We start from the raw sequence: 19,078 nt of genomic DNA, 5'->3' as shown, positions 1-19,078 counted from the left end.
GTTTCCACAGCCATTACAAAATCTGGAAATGTCAGGGAATGTTAATTTTGATAACCCAGCCTGTAAATGTCATGGAAATAAATTAATAATCTTTACCTTATTATTTTTTTCAAATGATCTTTTACTCAAAAATAATAAATAATTGCAATGGAAATGTTCCTTCCTTGGAAAAAAATAAAAAACATTATTATATATTATATACATAAGATTATATACACACTCACACACATATATATATATATATATATATATATATATATGCTGAGTTTCAACACCTGTTATTCACTTTTAAACAATGATCATTATACTTTTGTATTACATTATATATATTTTTGGATTATATTTTACTCATGCTTTCGTCTTCCAATAAGTGCCTACTATTTTGTTTAACGCTTCATTTAAATCTCCTAAAGTCAGCTCAGAAAATGCAGACTAAAGTTGCGTAAAAATCATGGAATTTCTTTGGGATGTAGATTTCTGTAGAACAAATCAGGTTAACAGATAGATTCAGTCTTATTTTCAATGTCTTCATAACAATCCTGTTCTGATTATGGAGATAATGATCCAACCGAATGATGTCATGTTTTTCATTCCATGTGCATTTAGACACAAACTCACAGACAGCACTTTATCTAAAAGCTTTTAATTTCTCATGAAATGACTAATGTAATTTATTGGTGATGAATCTTAACTGGGAACATACTGATTCTTACTATTCATTATAAATCCCCTCTGAGATACCAGATCAATGTCAGTTAGATAAGCAATACACAAGTCAAGCCTATAAGCCAACAATTACTGACATGTCCAAATAGCCCAGCTCTTTTAAGAGGCTCATTCCTCAACACAGCCCTTATAGATCCTCGGCCTGACGATCAGAGCTCACACGTCTCCCATAAAAGCTGAAAAACTTAGATGTATGTCCAACATTAACATAAACTGACTTGTTTTATAGTCGCACCCTATATTTACAAGTCCACATCAAAGCACTCAATCGACCTGTGTCCATTTGCAAACACTGCCTTTTTGATCATTATTGTCATTTTCTATAACAGGAATTTGAGAGCAATATACCATGAAACCTATACAATTACAATGTCAGTGTTTAGAATTGAAATCCTCTTTGAATGAAAATGTATTTTCATGTGTGAATGTTTTCAGAGCCAATATGCAGAATCTGAGACTACTCGTCTTAAGCGTGCTGTTCTACTCGGGTAAGAAAGAGTCCTTGTGAATCTTTTGAGTGGTTGATCTTCTGTATCATTATTATCCCTACACAAGTGTGGAAATGTTAAGGACAGTGGCTCTGACATGCTAATAGCTATTGTGGTTCTTTAATTACAGTCCTGATCCACAATGCATCTTCTATAAGAGCTATAATGTTCTCACAAATGGCTGTGGAGTTCTGAATGTACCAGCTTGGAAGGACTGTGTACTGTACATACACAACTTTTAGTTATAACGAATATCTGACCACAGGACAAGTAATATTAAATGTGCCATCTATAATGAATGTATTATGCATATTTTCCTTAACAAAGTGGGTCGTTTTCACATACTAAATTATGTATTGAGTCATTCCGTGTCAATTTAACCAGAAGTCTTTGGCTCAGATATTTTTTTTTTTTTCTGAAGAAAGACAAACAGAAGTAGTGATAAAAGCCAAAATATTACATGTCACAGATGTATATTTGTAATAGAGTAATCCACTATTTTGTAGAGGGGGGTCAAAATGACAATTTTCGCCTAAAATTTTAAGTCAATTTACAGGGGGGTAAAAGTAACTTTATAAAGATGGCAGCATCATTATTTTATTTCTACACAGAGATTGTTTGGTCTATTAGTAAAATATGTTGAATATTTGGTGCATTATATGCCAACGGTGACTTTTCAAAAATAGTAAAAAACTTGTGTTTTTTTTGTTTTGTTTTGTTATTTGGCACCAAGTTTGTGTGCCTGTAACTCAAAAATTATTAAAGATCTTAAAATGCTTTTAGATTCTGGTAGTTAACAAACTTTTCTTTTAGTATCTTCATTTTTAAGGCCCTATGTGGTTAATTTCCAGAGATATGGGGATTTCAACGTGTCTTCATGAATAAATTGGTAAATTGTAGCCTTCAGTGGTCAACAACTAATGTGGGTCACTTTGCATAGCTGATACTTTTTTTCTTTTAAAGAGTAATATCTGAAGAACAAATAGTGTTGAAACTATTTTTTTTTTCAATCAACACAATTACATAGAGCATACCTGTCTGAGTGCTAAAAAAATTATTTTTCCAAAGCATGCCTGTAACTCAAGTATTCAATATATCTCAATATCCTTCTAGAATCTCATTCTTAATAAACTTTTCTTTTGTAATCTTTATTTTTAAGGCCCTATATGGTTCAAGTTTGACGTTTAACCATTTTCAATGGTCAAAAACCAAATGTGGTTAAACAGCTGATACTTATTGTGTTTAAAGAAGAACACATAATGTTAAAACTATAAATGTATCTCTTTTCCTTTTATCAAAACAATTTCATACAACATAGCTCTCTTAAAATAATGATCCTGCCATTTTCCTAAAGTCACCCCCCCCCCCCCCCCATTTTTCAACTTCATTTTGACAATTTTCAACAATATAGTTTATTCATTTCATAAATTAGGCTTTCATCAGATACTTGTGTTCATCTCTCTTCAGAAAAACATATTGACAAAATCAAAAAATTTCAGCTGGAGTAGTTTCTGAAATTTTGTTGATTTAACACGGATGACTATTGGATATCTAAGTTATAAATTAGTTCTTGTGCTTTGAAATGGTCAGATGTGCACTTTAACTAAATTACATTTGTCCACAAATTAAAAAAAATATATATTTTCTTTAAATTATTCCAATAAACCTAAAAAAAATATTTCCATATGAATTGTCATATTAATAAATTAAAAATGTTAGACAGTATGACATGCTATATGGCCTGAACAGATGTTTAATCTTTGTTTAATTCTTTAATTTGAAATGCAAATCAAAAAGAAAAAATGTAAATGTAATTAAATTGAATATTGCATAAATTGAGAATACATTCTCAGTTTCTGTATGATTTGACTATAGCTGATGTCACATTATGCTGCTAATGAATGTGTTAATCTAAACACTGGTGCTTTTCTTTTGGGATTTTTAGCATTCTCTGCAACTCTAAAAGGTAATGCAAACACAAAAAGTCACTTTTTATTATTCAAATTATTTTTTAAGAACAAGAAAAAAATAATAGTGTAGCACGATAAAATCTCGCTTTAACTTTTTGTGTTTCTTGTAGGCCAAGAAGTGTCCCAGGCTCTGTTTTTTGGGGAAGACTTCCACATCCCCATGCCTGCAGGTAAAGCTGACGTGTCGTTCAAGCCTTCGATCAGTCCAGGACGTGAGAAGTCGCTGATGAGATCTGGTGAAGTGGTTGATCGTCGTGCCAAACTCAACATTGCTTTGACCCACCTGATCTTGGAAAATGTTGGAGAAAGTGATGAAGGAATCTACACCATCACATCTGACCAAACCGCAGAGGATGTTAAACGCATCATACTCTATGTTAGAGGTACTGCATAAATTTCATGTCAAAATACCAAAAAAATGGTCACCCCACTTTGAATAACAGCTTGCACACCAAATTGGATGCACACATTCACATTCGAATAGCTCTGAGTGACTTCCATTATTATAGGAAGTCATGTGGTGAACTGTAAGGGAGGATTAATGACCTCCTGCAGTAATTGTAGCCCTGTCAAGGCACACTGGTTGCCTTCCGTTCTTCTGTACCTAAAGATCCTTCTTTCTCTCTACCCAACTATCTGTTTCTCCCATTATTAGTGGTGCTGGCTGACACTTTCCATTAACCCCATAAGCCCTGAGGGCATTTTTAGAGTTGTTTTTTTTCTGAGTGACAGACACAAAACTAAAGACTCCTAACTCCAAAACTATAGCAAGGAGAGTCAAAAGGTATTAGTGAGCTGCATCTGGATCAAATTTTGTGGTGATAGCATTTTCAAATTGGCTATTCATTGTAAAGTTCAGACACTAAGCTTTCAAATGACACCTATTTTATGTTGATCAAGGCAGTGGTTTTGAAAAATATGATTATGAATTTTTTCGCAGCTGTGTGGCGCCCGCGGGTGTTAACACTCCATTTTAGAGGGACTACTGTGCACCAAGCGTGCCACACAAGTGCTGAAAAGTGAAGCCAAAGCATCTTGATCGACCCCCGGTGGCTGGTCCCAGTATCTAAGGTCATAAAGCCCACCCCCCCATGAAGTCTAATGGAGGCGATGGAAACTAAACAATCAAATGACACTTCAAATACATTTTTTTCAAAGATGTTTTCTGTCATTTTAGGTAGTTTTTATCACGCTGATTTAAGTTTAAGTGTTCTTTAAAAAAAAATAAGTTTGGTCTTAGTTAGTTATTTGATGCTATAAAAACTGGAATGTAACGTCATGGTTGACAGCTTCTCTAAACGAAGTAGTCACTGAGGCACCAAAAGACTTTTTTGGGGGCTTTTCGGGAGGAGATTGGAGCTTCAACTTTAATTTCTACATGTCCATGACGGTTTATTTCACACAGTCAATTTTGTATTAACCGTTTCTGTGAGAGTGAGGGCGGGACCTTGATATCGCGGCATTACTTCCTGCTCACTACTGCGCAGAAGCAGGTCCCAAATCTGCGCAAGATGTCAGCGCCATATTAGGACTTTGCCGGCTTCACTTTTCACCAATGGAATAGAGTGAAGGGGCATCGTCCATCTTTTTTTACAATCTATGCTCTGAACTCGTTAAGAGCTAGATGCATCAAAAAGCTGAGATACCGCCGGCGGTACACTTCGGGATTAAGGGGTTAATGCGGTGCAATGCGGTTGTTTTCTTTCAACAACTGCTCAGAGTAAGGAAGAGCCCAGGAAAGGTCAAACTGAGCTGTTAATATGAGCTGTTTTATATTCTATTATTTTTTAATAAACATTAAAAACAAAATTGTAATAATAAAACTGAAAAAAGAATTCTGCAAATACTGCTGAATAATACTGAATATACTACTGAGTTTAGTCTAAATTGAGCTGTCACTCAGTAGATGCTATATAGTTTATTTGTTTTACCAAATTTGCACTTGTTTCTTATTGTATAATTGTTCTTACTATAACGTGGCTAACAGTATTGACGGTTCAACTTGACGCATACAGTCAATAGGAATTGAGAAAGTGGAATGAAATGACTTGTCTTCTCACCATGCTGTAGAAAAGATGCAAAAGGTTACAGTACATTTTGGGTGTCATATCTTTTTATTATAAAGGATATTTAGGGTATACATTATTAACAGGCTATTGCACAAACTGTGGATTTGCAAATTTAATAATTAAAATGTGTTTTACTACAATGATTTGAATGCCAATTCAATAGGCAATATCAAAATGATGCATGATTTTGTTGGATACAGTTGAGAACGTCTAACTGTCTACTTCTGATATGGGACAGGACATAATAATATACACTTTAAAGGGAACAGTCATTTGATCTGTTTAGAACTAGCAGTTTTTCATGTTCAATGTTATGTTAGATAATAGTTTATTTAATAGTTCTTACAACATATTTTTGACCTGCAATTCTATTCTTCTTTGAAAATGTAAAAATCTCATGGATTCCTTTTCTTTTTTCTCTCTCTCTCTTACTTTTCCAGATTGCTTTAATGAGGACATTGTTTATTATGGTTCAGATTTTCACGTTTCGCTCAATGATATCTCAGACACGGTGCGTGTGGGCTTTCGTCACAGCTCAGTGGAGGCCAATCAGACTTTACTACCGGCTGTGGAACTGTTGAATGGAACACCCAAGGAGAATTACAAGGAGCGCATCAAGATGACTCCTCAAAAGTTCACTCTGCTTGCCGTTACAGGGGCTGATGAAGGTAGTTACACCTTCAGCGATTCCAGTGGGAAAGTCAGGAAGAAGATCTGCCTGAATGTTAAAGGTGAGAGTAGGAAGCACATTTTCAGGGGTTCATGACTTAAATAACATTTAAGTAACATATTAATAATATATAAGTAGATATGGAAAACATTTTGAAGGAGAAATGTAATAGGATAATAAAGTAAAGTCTGCCAATCCCTAAAATAAACACTGAGAAGGTGAATAGGACCACAATGTGACGCGGGAGGGTCTTGTATCATCCTGAACGGATTTATTTTGTTCTAATAACCGAATAGCTGTACATTTTACAGCACAGTAGGCTACATGGCTATAAATAAATGGAAATATTGATTTGTGGTGAAATTATTTGATTATGAGAGAACAAAGAGGACACAGAGTGATATGAGATATTTGAAACTAGTCCAGAAGATTCCCAGGATAATAGTCAAATAAAAATAGTCAAAAACTGACCAATCAGATTCAGTTATCCTGAGAGGCATAAAAATAAAGCTTCCAAAATGTTTTTTTTTGTATGTAGTGATGCTATAGAAGAACCACTTTATCTACTATTCTCCATAGAACCATTGATGCCAATAAATAACCTTTTTTTTAAGAGTGGGGAGAACTCTTCGGGTTCAAAGAAATGATATTAGGGGATGTATAAAGACAGGAAGAAAGATGGATGGAATGGAGTCTGCCATTCTCTGTCTGCAGCATTTATTCCCTAAAAAATTTATGCTTTCTCCTCCCTACTGATTCTTTTTCTTCAGCTATTTCTAAGATGATGTCATGAGAGTGAACACCTTGGCTTCAGTAACAGCTTTCTTTCTTTCTGTCCTTCATTTTTTCTTTTTTTCAGCACATCAGATATTTGAAACCCTTTCACATGGTGGCACTCTGAAAGTAAACCTACACTTAGATAGCTCCTTAGCTCGCCTGGTGTACACCCCTAAGTCTGATAACCATAATTATTTGATTATGGAGGGTGGAGAGCTCACACTACCTCCTAACCTGGATCTCGAAGGTCGCCTCTCTTTGGAGAATTCCATGTGTCTTCTGACAGATGTTATGGCCAGTGATGTCGGAGTTTTCAGTGTGACTGACCTTCAGGGATTCCTGGTGTCTGATGTCCACCTGGAGATGGAAGGTGAGGAGATGCAAGATGACAAAGGGAAATTAAAAGAACAGGGGCTGCGTTTCCAAAAAGCATTGTAAGTCTAAGTTAATTTTAGAAAAATTGCCACCAATGGTCTCTATGATCAACATTGGCTTGCGATGCTTTTGGAAAACTCAGGCCAGTTCATTTAATTTTAATGCTTTGCACCTAATGGTGTATCTCTTTCTCTCTCAGCATACACACTTCCTAAACTCTACATTGCCATCATCGCTTTGGTGGCATTATTGGTGTTGCTGCTTTTGGTGTGCTTGGTGTCATGTTTGGTGAAGATACGCAGACGTGCAGCTAAGGCCAGAGCCATTGAGGAGAAAGCCCAAAATGCAGGGAAAGTGGAGGGAGAGACCTTCAGAAAGGTATTTACCACCTATCTTATCACCTATGAAAGCACCAAGGACAAAAAAATAAAAATAAAAAAATACATAATGGCCCTAAAAAGTATGTGGACTTAGATCACACGTACAGATATATTAATATCATTGCATTAGATACAAAATATCAAACCAAGTGGCATTTCCAAACAAAGGAGTTTTATTTAAGTTTTCATTTTTATTTGGATGTATTTGTACCCAACACATTTGAAAAGTGAAAAGGGTCAAAGTGAAGTGAAACATTCACAGAATTTTCTGTGAATATTGTAGGGAACAAAAGTTAAAATACATTTTATTACTTTAGATTTAGCTGAATAATCAATTCATATGTTGATTCCCCCAAAAGGTCTACAAACTGTGGCTCTGTGACACTATCAAAACAGAATCCTGACCAGCTCAACAGAGCAACATTAGATCAACCAATGATGTAATTTGGAGGGCGGAGCTCTCTGTTTGACCAACCAATGAAAAACAGGAAGATTGTTTGGGGAAACCTGATTGAAAACTTTGCAATCCCATTTGCAAGTGCCACAAAAAGGACACACCTAAACTTTGAAAATAAATAAATAATAGATATGTAAAGTACAAACATTTGCTTTATGTTTTACATTTTCATTTCATGTCTCCTACAACATGAAAGGAATAAGAAAAAGTGTTTGTCTTTCTGGGTTTATATAATGGAGTATATTATAAGCCCTTTACTCATATTTCTGCAGGTTGTGAAAGAAGCCTGTACCCGTCAGAATGAGGACGCCCCGGCCCTGTCACAGAAAGAAGACATCACTGAGAAATCACAGAGCACAGAGGTCAGCATTAAGGTGAGCACCAGGAAGCTGAAGGACATTTTAGTCATTTGATCTATCTTTATATCTATACCCTTAGAATTTGCTCAGTATAAAATGTTGAATTATGTTTAATGTTGTTGAAATGCTTTAAGAATGCTAAGTTCTGAGTATGTTCCTCAGGGTTTGGAGGTGTCTACTAAAGAGCCAAGCCTACAAGAGAGGAACATGGAGACCAGTGACTCTGGAGTTGGCTTTAATACCACTGGGCTCCCACTTGACAGTGACACTGATGCCCCAACAATAGCCATTGCAGATTCTGATGTATTGAGTTCCTCTGCTGCCCCTGACGTCAAAGCCATTCCCTACCAAATTCCAGAGCCAAAGACTGCCCCCTCACCTCCAAAACCCGCACCAACTTCCGATCTAAAACCAGCACCTGTGGCCAAGTCGACGGCTCCTCCACCACCTTCGCCTGAATCCAAACCACCAGTAATGCCATCACCTGAACCCAAACCTGCTGCTACACCTGAACCAAAAGTGACCATCTCACCACCACCTGAAACAAAATTGACCTTAAGCCCATCGCCAGAACCCAATCAACCTGTGACACCTGATCCGAAACCAACAAGTCCAGCACCTGAGGCCACATCAACTGATGTTAAACCAATTCCAACCCCTGAATCTCCAAAAGCATTAATGCCAACTCCTGATGCGAAACCAGCCATTACTCCAGATGCCAAACCAGCTATTTCACCTACTCCTGAACTCATACCAGCTAAAGTTGGCACCCCTGAACAGAAACCCGCCGTAAGCCCCACACCTGATCCCAAGACTCCGGATCCTAAACCGGTATCTCCAATCCCTGAGCCTAAACCACCAGTCTCACCAATTCTCGACTCGAAACCAACTACAAATGGTACTCCCGAATCCAAGGAGCCAAATGCACCTTTATCTCCTGGCTTGGATGTGAAGGGCACTACCCCTCCCAAAACCCCTGATACTGGGAAAAGCTCAGTCAAAACTCCTGAGCTCATCTCCAGTGGAGGCCTAGACTCGGCTTCTCCCAATGACAGTGCACCACCTTCAAGCACTGATGGAGCTGCCACCAACTGAGATAAAAACCATAGCCTAGTTCCTGTCTCCTCCTATATTAACCACCACAGACAATCTAGACACTTGACTTAACAAAGAAAAGCTAAAAGACTTCCTAAAGGGGTGGGTTCATCAGTCTTTTGAGTCTCACTTTTAATACGATTAACAAACATCAATGGAAAGATCCACTGTAAATCCACTCCGTTTACTAATATTTAATCATCCCATAAAAGGGTTTGAATACAGAGATGAAGCACTTCAGACCTTACGCCATTGGCTGATTTAACACAAAATGAGGGAGACTATCTGGGGTATTCCACGAAAGTGTACAAAGACAATTCTTCCATCACAGAAATAATACATCACTGCATGAAGATATTGAGAAAATAAACCATCAGTTCTGTAATCCAAGAAAACTGTGGTTGAATTTGGAGAAAGGCACAGAAGGGCATGGGACATTACTCATTTTCATTCTTTACAAGATCATTTCTGCCTCATTTTGACAAGTCAGAGAATCTAAATTGCAGGATTTATACTGAGAACGTGGTGAGCCAACCATCTGCTGTCTGAGGACTGGAAAGATTGAAAAATCATGTCACTACGATGCATGCAAGTCAACATGTCCTTTTGACAAAGGGGATGAACGAGGAAACTACTTAAGTGAAGTGCAAAGCCAAAAAAAAAAAAAAAAAAAACCTTCATAGACTAATCTGTACCTGAAAGACATTTTTGAGAATCTTCTTCTATCAGTCTAACCTAGGACTCTAGTCTCACAGATGTTCTTGTCCAGAGATGTGACGGTGCACATTTCCTATTCATCTAGTAACAAAAGTATTGCTGTTGAAGTCTTTTTCAGTTATTTATGTAAGCAAGAACTTTGGACAATGGTCAAAGGCAACAGTATATGTGAATATGTACAAGTTTGGTTCTTTGAGTGAGTCATGTTGAGATTGATAGATCTCAGTCGTGAGGCTGTTTCCGTCATTAGCAAGTGTTCTGGACTATTGTGCTAAAAATTAGTTTACCCTACTAATAGTGCTATTTTAGCATATGGTTCCCAAAATGAAATATGTAAATCAGGTAATGATGCAAACACACCCAAAAAATATTTTTTGAGTGCTCGGAAAAAAATATTTTTAGAGTGCTCAAGTTGTGGAGGATGCAGCAGACTACTGCAATATGCCTATATGCTTTTACTGGCAACTTACAGCATTACTTCCATACTGTTGTCCAAACTCTTAAATTGGCTGAAAGTGTGTTTGATAGCACACCATTCAAGATCATTTCATCATTTGATGAATTGCTCCCATGGTCGAAAATGTATTGAAAATGTACCCAGACATCTCATTAAATTAAATTCTGTTTACCGCCCACTTTCCACAGTCGATAATAGCGCAATGGTAAACAGCGCTGACTCTGAATTTATAATGACCCTAATTTACATAAATTAGTTTGTTTGTGCTGAAAAGAATGACAGTGATTGCAGGTGGTTAGTGAATAAGACTGCTTGTTATTTTTTTATAACAAGCAGTGAATTAGACCAAGAGCATCTTGTATGGTTAAATCTGCTGATTCTTGTTCTGGTTAGGGTTAGCAAGTGGTCATGGTTCATAGGAAGATCTAGAAAAGATCTAAAATGTTCCACAAGTAATTTTGGATTTTATAGTCATATAATTGAAAGACAGTCTCACATATCAGTTTACATATATTCCAGATGCCTCCGGTTGAGCCTGAACACCACTGCCTGTTAAAGTTGTATCCGTCCAGGAACCTGCTTCTACCACACTATCTATGGGAGCTGATGTTAAATCGCAGTGAGTAGCGGATGGTAGCTAATATATGTATTAAGAACTTAAAGCATGGGCAGGTTTGACAGACTGGAGATTTGTGGGTAGATTTTCTAACTGAAGATCATTACTACCTCACATTTAATCCTGACTAAACTACTAAACCACTAACTAAACAACATTTTAACGTATGTCGACACTTAAAAAAAGATGTAGTTATTTTGGCAAAGCACAAGGTTCGAAATACAATCAAAGGTTTACAAATCTCAATCAGATGTTTGGCAATGCCTTTGAACCTCCAAAAATGGCCTTGTTTCTTCTCAGCCATCAACAGCTGTTTTAATATCAGTGAAAGGAAATGACACTTGAAGCCAATATAGTCTTAGTGTCACATCTCATAATGTAAATATCACAAATCCTAGACGTCATAACCCTATGTTCACTGTAGCATTCAAAATGATATATTCCATGACAAAGCAGACCACCCGACCATTTTGTAAATAAAATAAAAAATGGATACACAGTAAGTAAATCTGACACAAAATAGATTATGAGCACATCTAAACCATGTTTTGAGATGTTAAAGATGCACTCAGTAATTTTTTTGTTTGTTGCACTAGCCGCACTAACACCTGGTGGGTTGGAGGCAGAGTATTGGAAATTCAATAGTTTTAGGTTATTCAAGACTGACTGCAAACAGAGCATTTCTACTGTGGTATACTGTAGAAATGCTGTTTGCAGTCAGCCTTGATTCATTTATACAATAATTGAACGTGTCTGTTAATAAGTGGGCCTCTAAAATAAAATGAGTAGTTCGCCTTCTCTGGTAGTTATTTCAACATGGCAGCACCCATGAGGTGACCCACTCCATGGGTCTACTATTCATTTTTTTAACGAGCCAATTTTAAATAAAATTACTGAGTTCACCTTAAAAGTCAACCTCCTCAGTCTGTTTTGAGAGAGAAAGTGAGCCGGTATTGAAGAAAGAACATCAAAGTAATATAAAAATGTGCAGATACACACACAATGGTGTACACATGCATAATAACTCGCTGTCAATTGTGTATTGTGAGGTTTTGTAGTTTGCTCTACACTTTCCATATTCTTTAGTTTTTCACAACCATTCACAGGCAGCCACAATGGTTTTTATCAGCTTTTATACGATGCAGAACCCATGAAAATAGTGTAGCATAGCTATCATGCTCCCATCAGCTAATGCCATTGGCTGTTAAACGTCACATACCCTTACATTCATCTCCAGCAAATTATGTCACAGTTAAGTGCATCCCGGTAATGCACATCACACAGGTTTCCTGGCAAAATCAATATTCTTCTGGTCACTCAATGAATCATTACAGTGTCTTAAAGCAGAAGACCATACTTAAGATATTTGTTACCCTTCAGGACACTGCCACTGATAATAATAGTCTTGTATCATGACATGATTACTGTCTGTTTTTGTATTTTGTGTGTTGATGCTTGTGTTGTATGTATGGTATTTATGATGAGAGATTATAGATGTTATTCACAATTGGCAACATCAGGAGGCCTGTATGTGTTTGTACAAGTGCATGTGAGTATGTTTGTGTGTGTCAGTGTGTTAGCAACAATCTCCATTGAATAGCTGTCATTTCAATGCAATTAGCAATGTCCTTTTTCTCCCCGGCTGGCTGTAATTGCTGTTCCTTTTAAGTGGTATTAAATGCAGAAGCAATTTAAAGAAGAGCACAGTGCGAGATTTATATCAGAATGGACTCCATGCCGGTTAGTGGGACCTGACTATATCGGTTCTGATATGAAGATAGCCATGTACTACAGGTCATTTTGATTTAATTGATGCTCAAGGCTACGCTAACTGAATAGTAATTTATTTTATATAGCGCTTTTCCCTTGCTCAAGGTGCTTTACAAAATACAGACACTAAAGTAATGGTGCATTGTCATTGCAGTCTGTCATTGCATGCTATAGTTACTCTCCCATGGTGTCTCTCTGTGCTAGTGTGGTCATGCATATTTAGGAGGTAGTGTGTAGACGTCTAAAAGAAGTACTCTGATCTTCATGTATCGCATGGCTCTGCAGGTCTCTGATTGGACAATTCCATTGTCTAAAACATCCTTTCCATGGATGTCACTGAAACTAGGATTGCATTGTATGTTTCACCATGTATCTTCCCATTCCATTGGTTAGACCTGATTGGTCGATGACATTCTAAAGAGCATTAAAGGGGTTGTTCACTTTAAAAGAAAATTCTATAATTGTTTACCCGCCCTCATGTTAGTCTAAAGCTGTATGACTGGCTTTCTTTCTAAATATATTTTTTGTCCATACATTTTAAGACTGTGGAGTTTTTTTGGACCCCATCGACTTTCATAATATGGACAGAAATATTCTTTAAACTATCTTCTTTTGTGCCCCACAGAAGAAAGTCATACAGGTTTGTAATGACATGCAGGTGAGCAAACTAAAACAAACTATTTTTGGATGAACTATGCCTTTAAATAAATACCCAGAATTCAATGGGTGGGGAATTATCTCTCAAGAGTGAGGAGAATGAGTGGTGAGAATGTACAGAGCATGAGAAGTCCAAGTATCCTTGAGTGTTGTGCATCCTCCTAGTAAACTCAACATGCAGTTGTGTCCAACAGGTGCATGAGAGGTTTCTGCCTTTCTTTTTCTCTCCTTATTCCACCTGTGTGATGCTCTACATTTTATCAGTTCCCGTTCTTCCTTTTGGCAAAAACACGACACATAAACATTTTGTAAAGAAGAAATACTTCCTTTATTTCATGCCTAGAAATAATAATAAATGATTTTAAAATGTTTCTCAGAGTTGTTGTGTTATTTTTCCTGCTCAGACCTGTGACACAGCAGTTATAAAGCACTGCACACAACACTCTGATATGACTCTCCTGAGACTGCGAGACATTTGCACACACACACACACACACAAAAAAAAAAGAGTAAGAAGAAGGGCTTTCTGCCCTTGTAGTCAATCACACTCAAAGTCACTCAACTGTCTCTCTAGCTTTCTCTTCCCTTCTCCTTTAACCTGTCACTATCAGGGTGCAGAGGGGCCTCCCTTTTCTTTTTTCTTTTCTGCCCCTCGAACAGCACATAGTTTCCAAAGTAGTTCCCGGGCATGGCTGAATGCAACAGACGTGTCTTGCTTATTAATAGACAGGTAATGGTAAACAGTTACCAGTTACTATTAATAGTCTGTCAACTGGCACAGAAATATAATTCCTTTTTTATTATTTTACCATTGCTTTCCATTTTATTGTACTATACAATACATGCTCAAAGATGATTTGCACAAAGTTTGCATGATAACTTACACATATTTTATTAATAAAGTGTATACAAATACATCAAAACTTTGTCATTATTTACTCACCCTAATGAAATTCTATTCTCTCAACCAATTGTCATATGTAAAGTCACTGGAATGCCGGAGCCTACTCTGCATCCTGGACTAAAGGCAGGGCAACACCATAAACAGATGGCCAGTCCATCACAGTGCTAATACACACATTTAAACTCATTCCTTTTACTGTCTCCATTTACCTAACCTGCCTTTGAGGAAAACCCAGAATACCCAGAGGAAAGCTATAGCATCACAGGAAGAACATGCAAACTCCACACAGAAACGCCTCCTGGCTTAGGACTTGAATCAGGGACCTTCTTGCTGTGAGGCAACAATGCTACCCACTATTATACTGTATTCCCAGGCAGTCTCCTATCCAAGTACTAAGCTCTAACCAAGCCAAACCCGGGTTATCTACTGAGATATATGCGCATGGTTATATAGCCGTAATACATTGATACAGTAGTTCATTGTGACAGCAGCCTGTCAAGCTAAAAACCCTTATAAATCTTGTCCATATGTCTGTGCCTCTCAAACCACATAAAGTGACTATGATGCAGGCTGGACATCAATAAAAGCTCATTGGTTATCGAGAATCTCCAACCTCATGATGTCAAACCATATTTGCATTCCGTTTTGGAACAAGTAAATAATGACAGAATTAACAAGTGCAGTCATTCAATCCCATAATGCACCTCAATAACAAGTGTGCAACTTATGTACACTCAATGGCTAGCCACTGCAGAATATTCATGCACTGTGAGCATCATGCCAAATTCATTTGCCTCTCAACAGAAAATTATTTTAATCCATTGTCCGAATTCACTCTCTCATGCCACTGTTTATTGTAACTTAAACAGTTTATCCAAACAAAACTACACAGCAAAACTGCTATAGGTGTACAAGCTGTGTGGTGATCAGAATTTAGCATTTCAAACTGTGTCAGCAATAGGTGGAAAAACCAAACATCTATCTCCTATGTCAAACCCTCAGAGTGATGGATGGAAGATGGAAAGAGGACCGCAGTTCTTTCCTTCATCTGAGTCACATGGGTTGTAGAATGGATAGAGCGGCAAAAGAACAGTCCCCATGTGGAAGGAGAAGAGTGGCGTCATGGTGACAGCGTTGTAGAAAGACACTTCCTCATTATCAAAGTCCAGGAAGATGCCGATGCGGATGGGGAGGGCGTACAAGAGCACCTGTGTGGGCTTTGGGTGGGTGCAGGCCGTGATTGAGCCATTTTTCAGGCACAGCGTCCACAGTCCGTTTAACGTGGAGGAAGAGTCCATTTCTCCACGGTGCACGTCCGCTCTGGCCACCCCCACTCGCCAGGCGGTCTTGCCCTTCACCTCCACCTCCCAGTAATGACTGCCATAGGTGAAGCCTTCTGAGCCCATCACGCAATAGTAGTAGTGGAAGCGCTTCGGGTTCCTCTCATCTGGGTTCTCCTTGGGCAGCACCTTGTCCTCCCTGAAAATCACTGACGTCCTCTCAGCAGATAAGGTCAAGAGGGGATGTGCCGTTTCAGGGTCCAAAGTCAACGTGGATATGTCTGTGTATGAAAACGAAGTAGAGTATATTGAGAATTCAGTAATAGTAATCAGTGATATGTACAATAAATGTTTAATGTAACAAACCTTACATCTATTGGCATAAAGTAGTGGTGTTTCGTTCGTGAATGATTCAGTGTTTTGAAAACTTCCATGAACTGACTTTTTGTCCTTTTTGAAGCGTGTGAATGCTTTCTAACTTTCAAAGACTGACTATAGCATGAAATAGCTTTCGAGCATTTTAAAGGAGCATTATATTGGATTAACCTACTAAAAAAGTCAGTTATTTGAACCTGAACAAGGCTTAAAGGAACACTCTGGCTGCTTCTGAAATTGCACACTTCCCAATAGTAGGCTAAAAACAGCATGTGACAAGAGTAGCATGTCCGAATTCACATTACTCATAAAAGAGTAGGCAAATAGTACACAAGTGACCTACTACTTCCGATGAGATTCTGAAGTGTACATAATTGGACACTTTACTATCCCGTGAGGCCACAGGAGAGCCTCTGTGACACAACTGACGCTGGTAGGTCACATGACAGCGACAACATGGCGATTGTAGTATGCTAGGATCACATTTATACTATACACACATTCATTTTAGAACTTACCTTTTTAGTCTTCGCAAAGTAACTACTTTTTCAAAATAAGTACATACTCAGAGAGTATGCGATTTCGGACACAGCCAATGTTTTAACAAATCAGCAGAATAAATTATATCAATATCAATCATAACACAAAAACTCACCTGTCGCCACCTACTGGTGATGTAATCTGGCACAAATATAGTCACTTAAGTAATCGTTTTTCAAAAGATTCGATTCAGTGGGATGTATCAAAATTCCCACCACTTTAATGAGATGTTTAGCTCTTAAGTAAAGGAAATTAAATATTTTTACTTAGTATGTAATAAAATAATGTAATATTATTAAATATTTAGTACTTGGGTAAAGTGCTGTTTTCATGTGTTTCCAGATCCGGTACTGTATGGGCCCCACAAACTGACCAGAGAGGATTTCGCTGTTTATTGGGGCAGGTCGAATGAAATTCACCTCACATCTAATAAATATAAGGACAGATGAACAAGAAAGAAGATACATGATGACCAGTTTGAAAAAATGAGAAAACTAACAACAATGAATATGATAATATGTTATTTAGAGACCAAGAGAGAAAATTAGAAATAGAAAAGACACTTGCCTTTTCAGAAGCTCTTTGATTTCCTAAATGGAAAAAAATATATATAGTGCTTAGAGTATGAACCTGCAGATTCAAAGCCATGTTTCACTGCCTGAATACAGCAGTCAGCACTTCAGATTCCTCACTCTTTCAATCATGTGATGGTTTAGGCACTTGATCTGAACAGTGCCAAATGGCATCTAGCATGTTCTGTGGGTGTCTATTGCACTGCATGAACTAACTATGGAAGTAAATATGTGATGTTGTAAATGAGATGATGTCAAAACACCAAACTACTTAAAGCTTAAAGATAAAGTCGGTCACTGCTTAGGCTGTCAGTTCATAAAATTTAAAATGGAAATCCACCTTCAGAAGTTTGGGACTGTCATCTTCCCGCAGTTTGCAATTCAGTGTCTCGATGGCTTTCTCTAGATCTCTACCCTGCATGGCAATCTTTTTCTCTCTCTCTTTTAAGATCTTCACTCGTCTTTCCCTTTCCTTCTTCAGTCGTTCCAGGTCCGTCTCCTCCTCCTCATCTAGGAAACGATGGAGGTTTTGGAACTCTGCTCGGATTTCACGCTCTATCTCTTCAAATCTGTTCTGTGAGAGAGAGTAAATGAGAGACATTAATGACTTAATGAGAAACACAGGGGAAGAGAGACTCATAACTTAACTCTGGATAAACGAGCAGGCTGACATTAGCTTAATGAAGTACTCAAATTTAATGCCAGAAATTGCACATTTTCTAAATGGGGTCCTGGTACCCCCATGGGGTTGCAGAAAGATGTTGTGGGACTTGTAATATAAGGTTTTAATATCTTTATTTTTTTACAGTGTAAACAGATCTTTATAGATTAGAATATATAACTTCTACATATTTTTGGAAGAGGTGAGTTTATTATGGTAATGATATTCTCATAGGTCTACTTGTGAGTTATCTTTCCATGTGAGTCAGTCAGTGTATTCTAGGAAAGACTATTAATACTCATTCAGTCACACATATGTATTACAAAAGTAAATCAATCCGTACCTCTACCCCCAGTGCGTCCACAAAGGCGTCTTTCTCAGCTTCATAACATTCATCAATTTCATGTTTAATTTTTTTAATCGCCTGAATAAGCTTCTCCTGAAACACAAACACACAGGCACAAACACGAAGCCACTTTGTAGCTCACTCAAAAAATACACTGATTAGATTGATACAGTTTATGCATTAATCCAAAACGTAATGTACTTCTTTAACAACAAATTTTCTATTTATTCTTCTCAGAAAGTCCAAAATAACACGTTTAAGCTGTTGTCCCACTTGGAACCCCTTCAGAAATAAAAAGAATCCACACTGTGTATTTCACCTTGCTATGACATATGAAGGTGACATTTTATTCTTACCTTTTGGGCGCCAAGGAGGGAGTTGTTAAAGTTGTTGTTTGTGTCCTTCATGTGATTTGTGTGCATTCCAGTTTTCCTTGTCAGAACAAAGCAGATAGAGCTCCGGGATTTCATACGTGAGAGAGAGAGGGGTTAAATCAAACTGAGTGATAGGTGTGTATTAGAGTTTTAGAGAGCGAGAGAGAGAGAGAGAGAGAGAGAGAGAGAGAGAGAGAGAGAGAGAGAGGAAGGACAAAGGCAATATGAGTGTAATATATCAAAGGAGGACCACAGACTGATTGGTCAGAGACTGGATGTGACCAGCACACGACCAACTTAAATTTGTACGGAACGATTTAAGTTAAAAATAAGTGCAGTGCAGTATAATATCTTTAATGGCTTCAGACATAATTTGACTTCACATAATAGAATATCAACTCAGGAGAAGAAAAGCAGAGGGAGGTATTGTGGGGTCCACAGCT

At 37.6% G+C, this 19,078-nt stretch overlaps 2 protein-coding genes across 2 annotated transcripts in view; one reads left to right on the top strand and one right to left on the bottom strand.

The window, feature by feature from the left end:
• The window catches only part of LOC143720636 (uncharacterized), a 16,291-nt gene extending 2,337 nt beyond the window's left edge, over positions 1–13,954 (top strand). Inside the window, exons 2-9 of the mRNA XM_077210270.1 lie at positions 1,162–1,214; positions 3,160–3,180; positions 3,295–3,567; positions 5,694–5,984; positions 6,783–7,070; positions 7,275–7,453; positions 8,185–8,286; positions 8,434–13,954. Of these exons, the coding sequence (XP_077066385.1) occupies positions 1,169–1,214; positions 3,160–3,180; positions 3,295–3,567; positions 5,694–5,984; positions 6,783–7,070; positions 7,275–7,453; positions 8,185–8,286; positions 8,434–9,366 (2,133 nt within the window). The 5' untranslated portion in view covers positions 1,162–1,168 and the 3' untranslated portion in view covers positions 9,367–13,954. The remainder of the gene's footprint in view (positions 1–1,161; positions 1,215–3,159; positions 3,181–3,294; positions 3,568–5,693; positions 5,985–6,782; positions 7,071–7,274; positions 7,454–8,184; positions 8,287–8,433) is intronic.
• Positions 13,888–19,078, bottom strand: LOC143720704 (zinc-binding protein A33). Its single transcript, XM_077210442.1, has 6 exons — positions 18,618–19,078; positions 18,259–18,354; positions 17,595–17,828; positions 17,250–17,272; positions 16,993–17,108; positions 13,888–16,048 (listed from the first exon to the last, which is right to left on the bottom strand). Exons 1-6 carry the CDS (start codon positions 18,729–18,731, stop codon positions 15,486–15,488), a joined length of 1,146 nt encoding a protein of 381 aa, XP_077066557.1. The 5' UTR covers positions 18,732–19,078; the 3' UTR covers positions 13,888–15,485.

The sequence above is a fragment of the Siphateles boraxobius genome, unplaced genomic scaffold, assembly GCF_051911475.1.
Source record: "Siphateles boraxobius isolate OS27281-9 unplaced genomic scaffold, OSU_SipBor_1 12, whole genome shotgun sequence".
Classification (NCBI taxonomy): domain Eukaryota; kingdom Metazoa; phylum Chordata; class Actinopteri; order Cypriniformes; family Leuciscidae; genus Siphateles; species Siphateles boraxobius.
Note: the sequence above shows the minus strand (reverse complement) of the source record. Positions and strands in the feature narration are given on the sequence as shown.

What these genes read in the sequence shown, in the direction of transcription:
- LOC143720704 (XM_077210442.1), bottom strand. Translation starts at nt 18,731, where the DNA reads ATGAAATCCCGGAGCTCTATCTGCTTTGTTCTGACAAGGAAAACTGGA. An exon ending in TGGACGCACTGGGGGTAGAG is followed by an intron (nt 17,829 to 18,258) that starts GTACGGATTGAT and finishes TCTCTCTCACAG; the next exon opens with AACAGATTTGAAGAGATAGA. An exon ending in ACAGTCCCAAACTTCTGAAG is followed by an intron (nt 17,273 to 17,594) that starts GTGGATTTCCAT and finishes TTTTCCATTTAG; the next exon opens with GAAATCAAAGAGCTTCTGAA.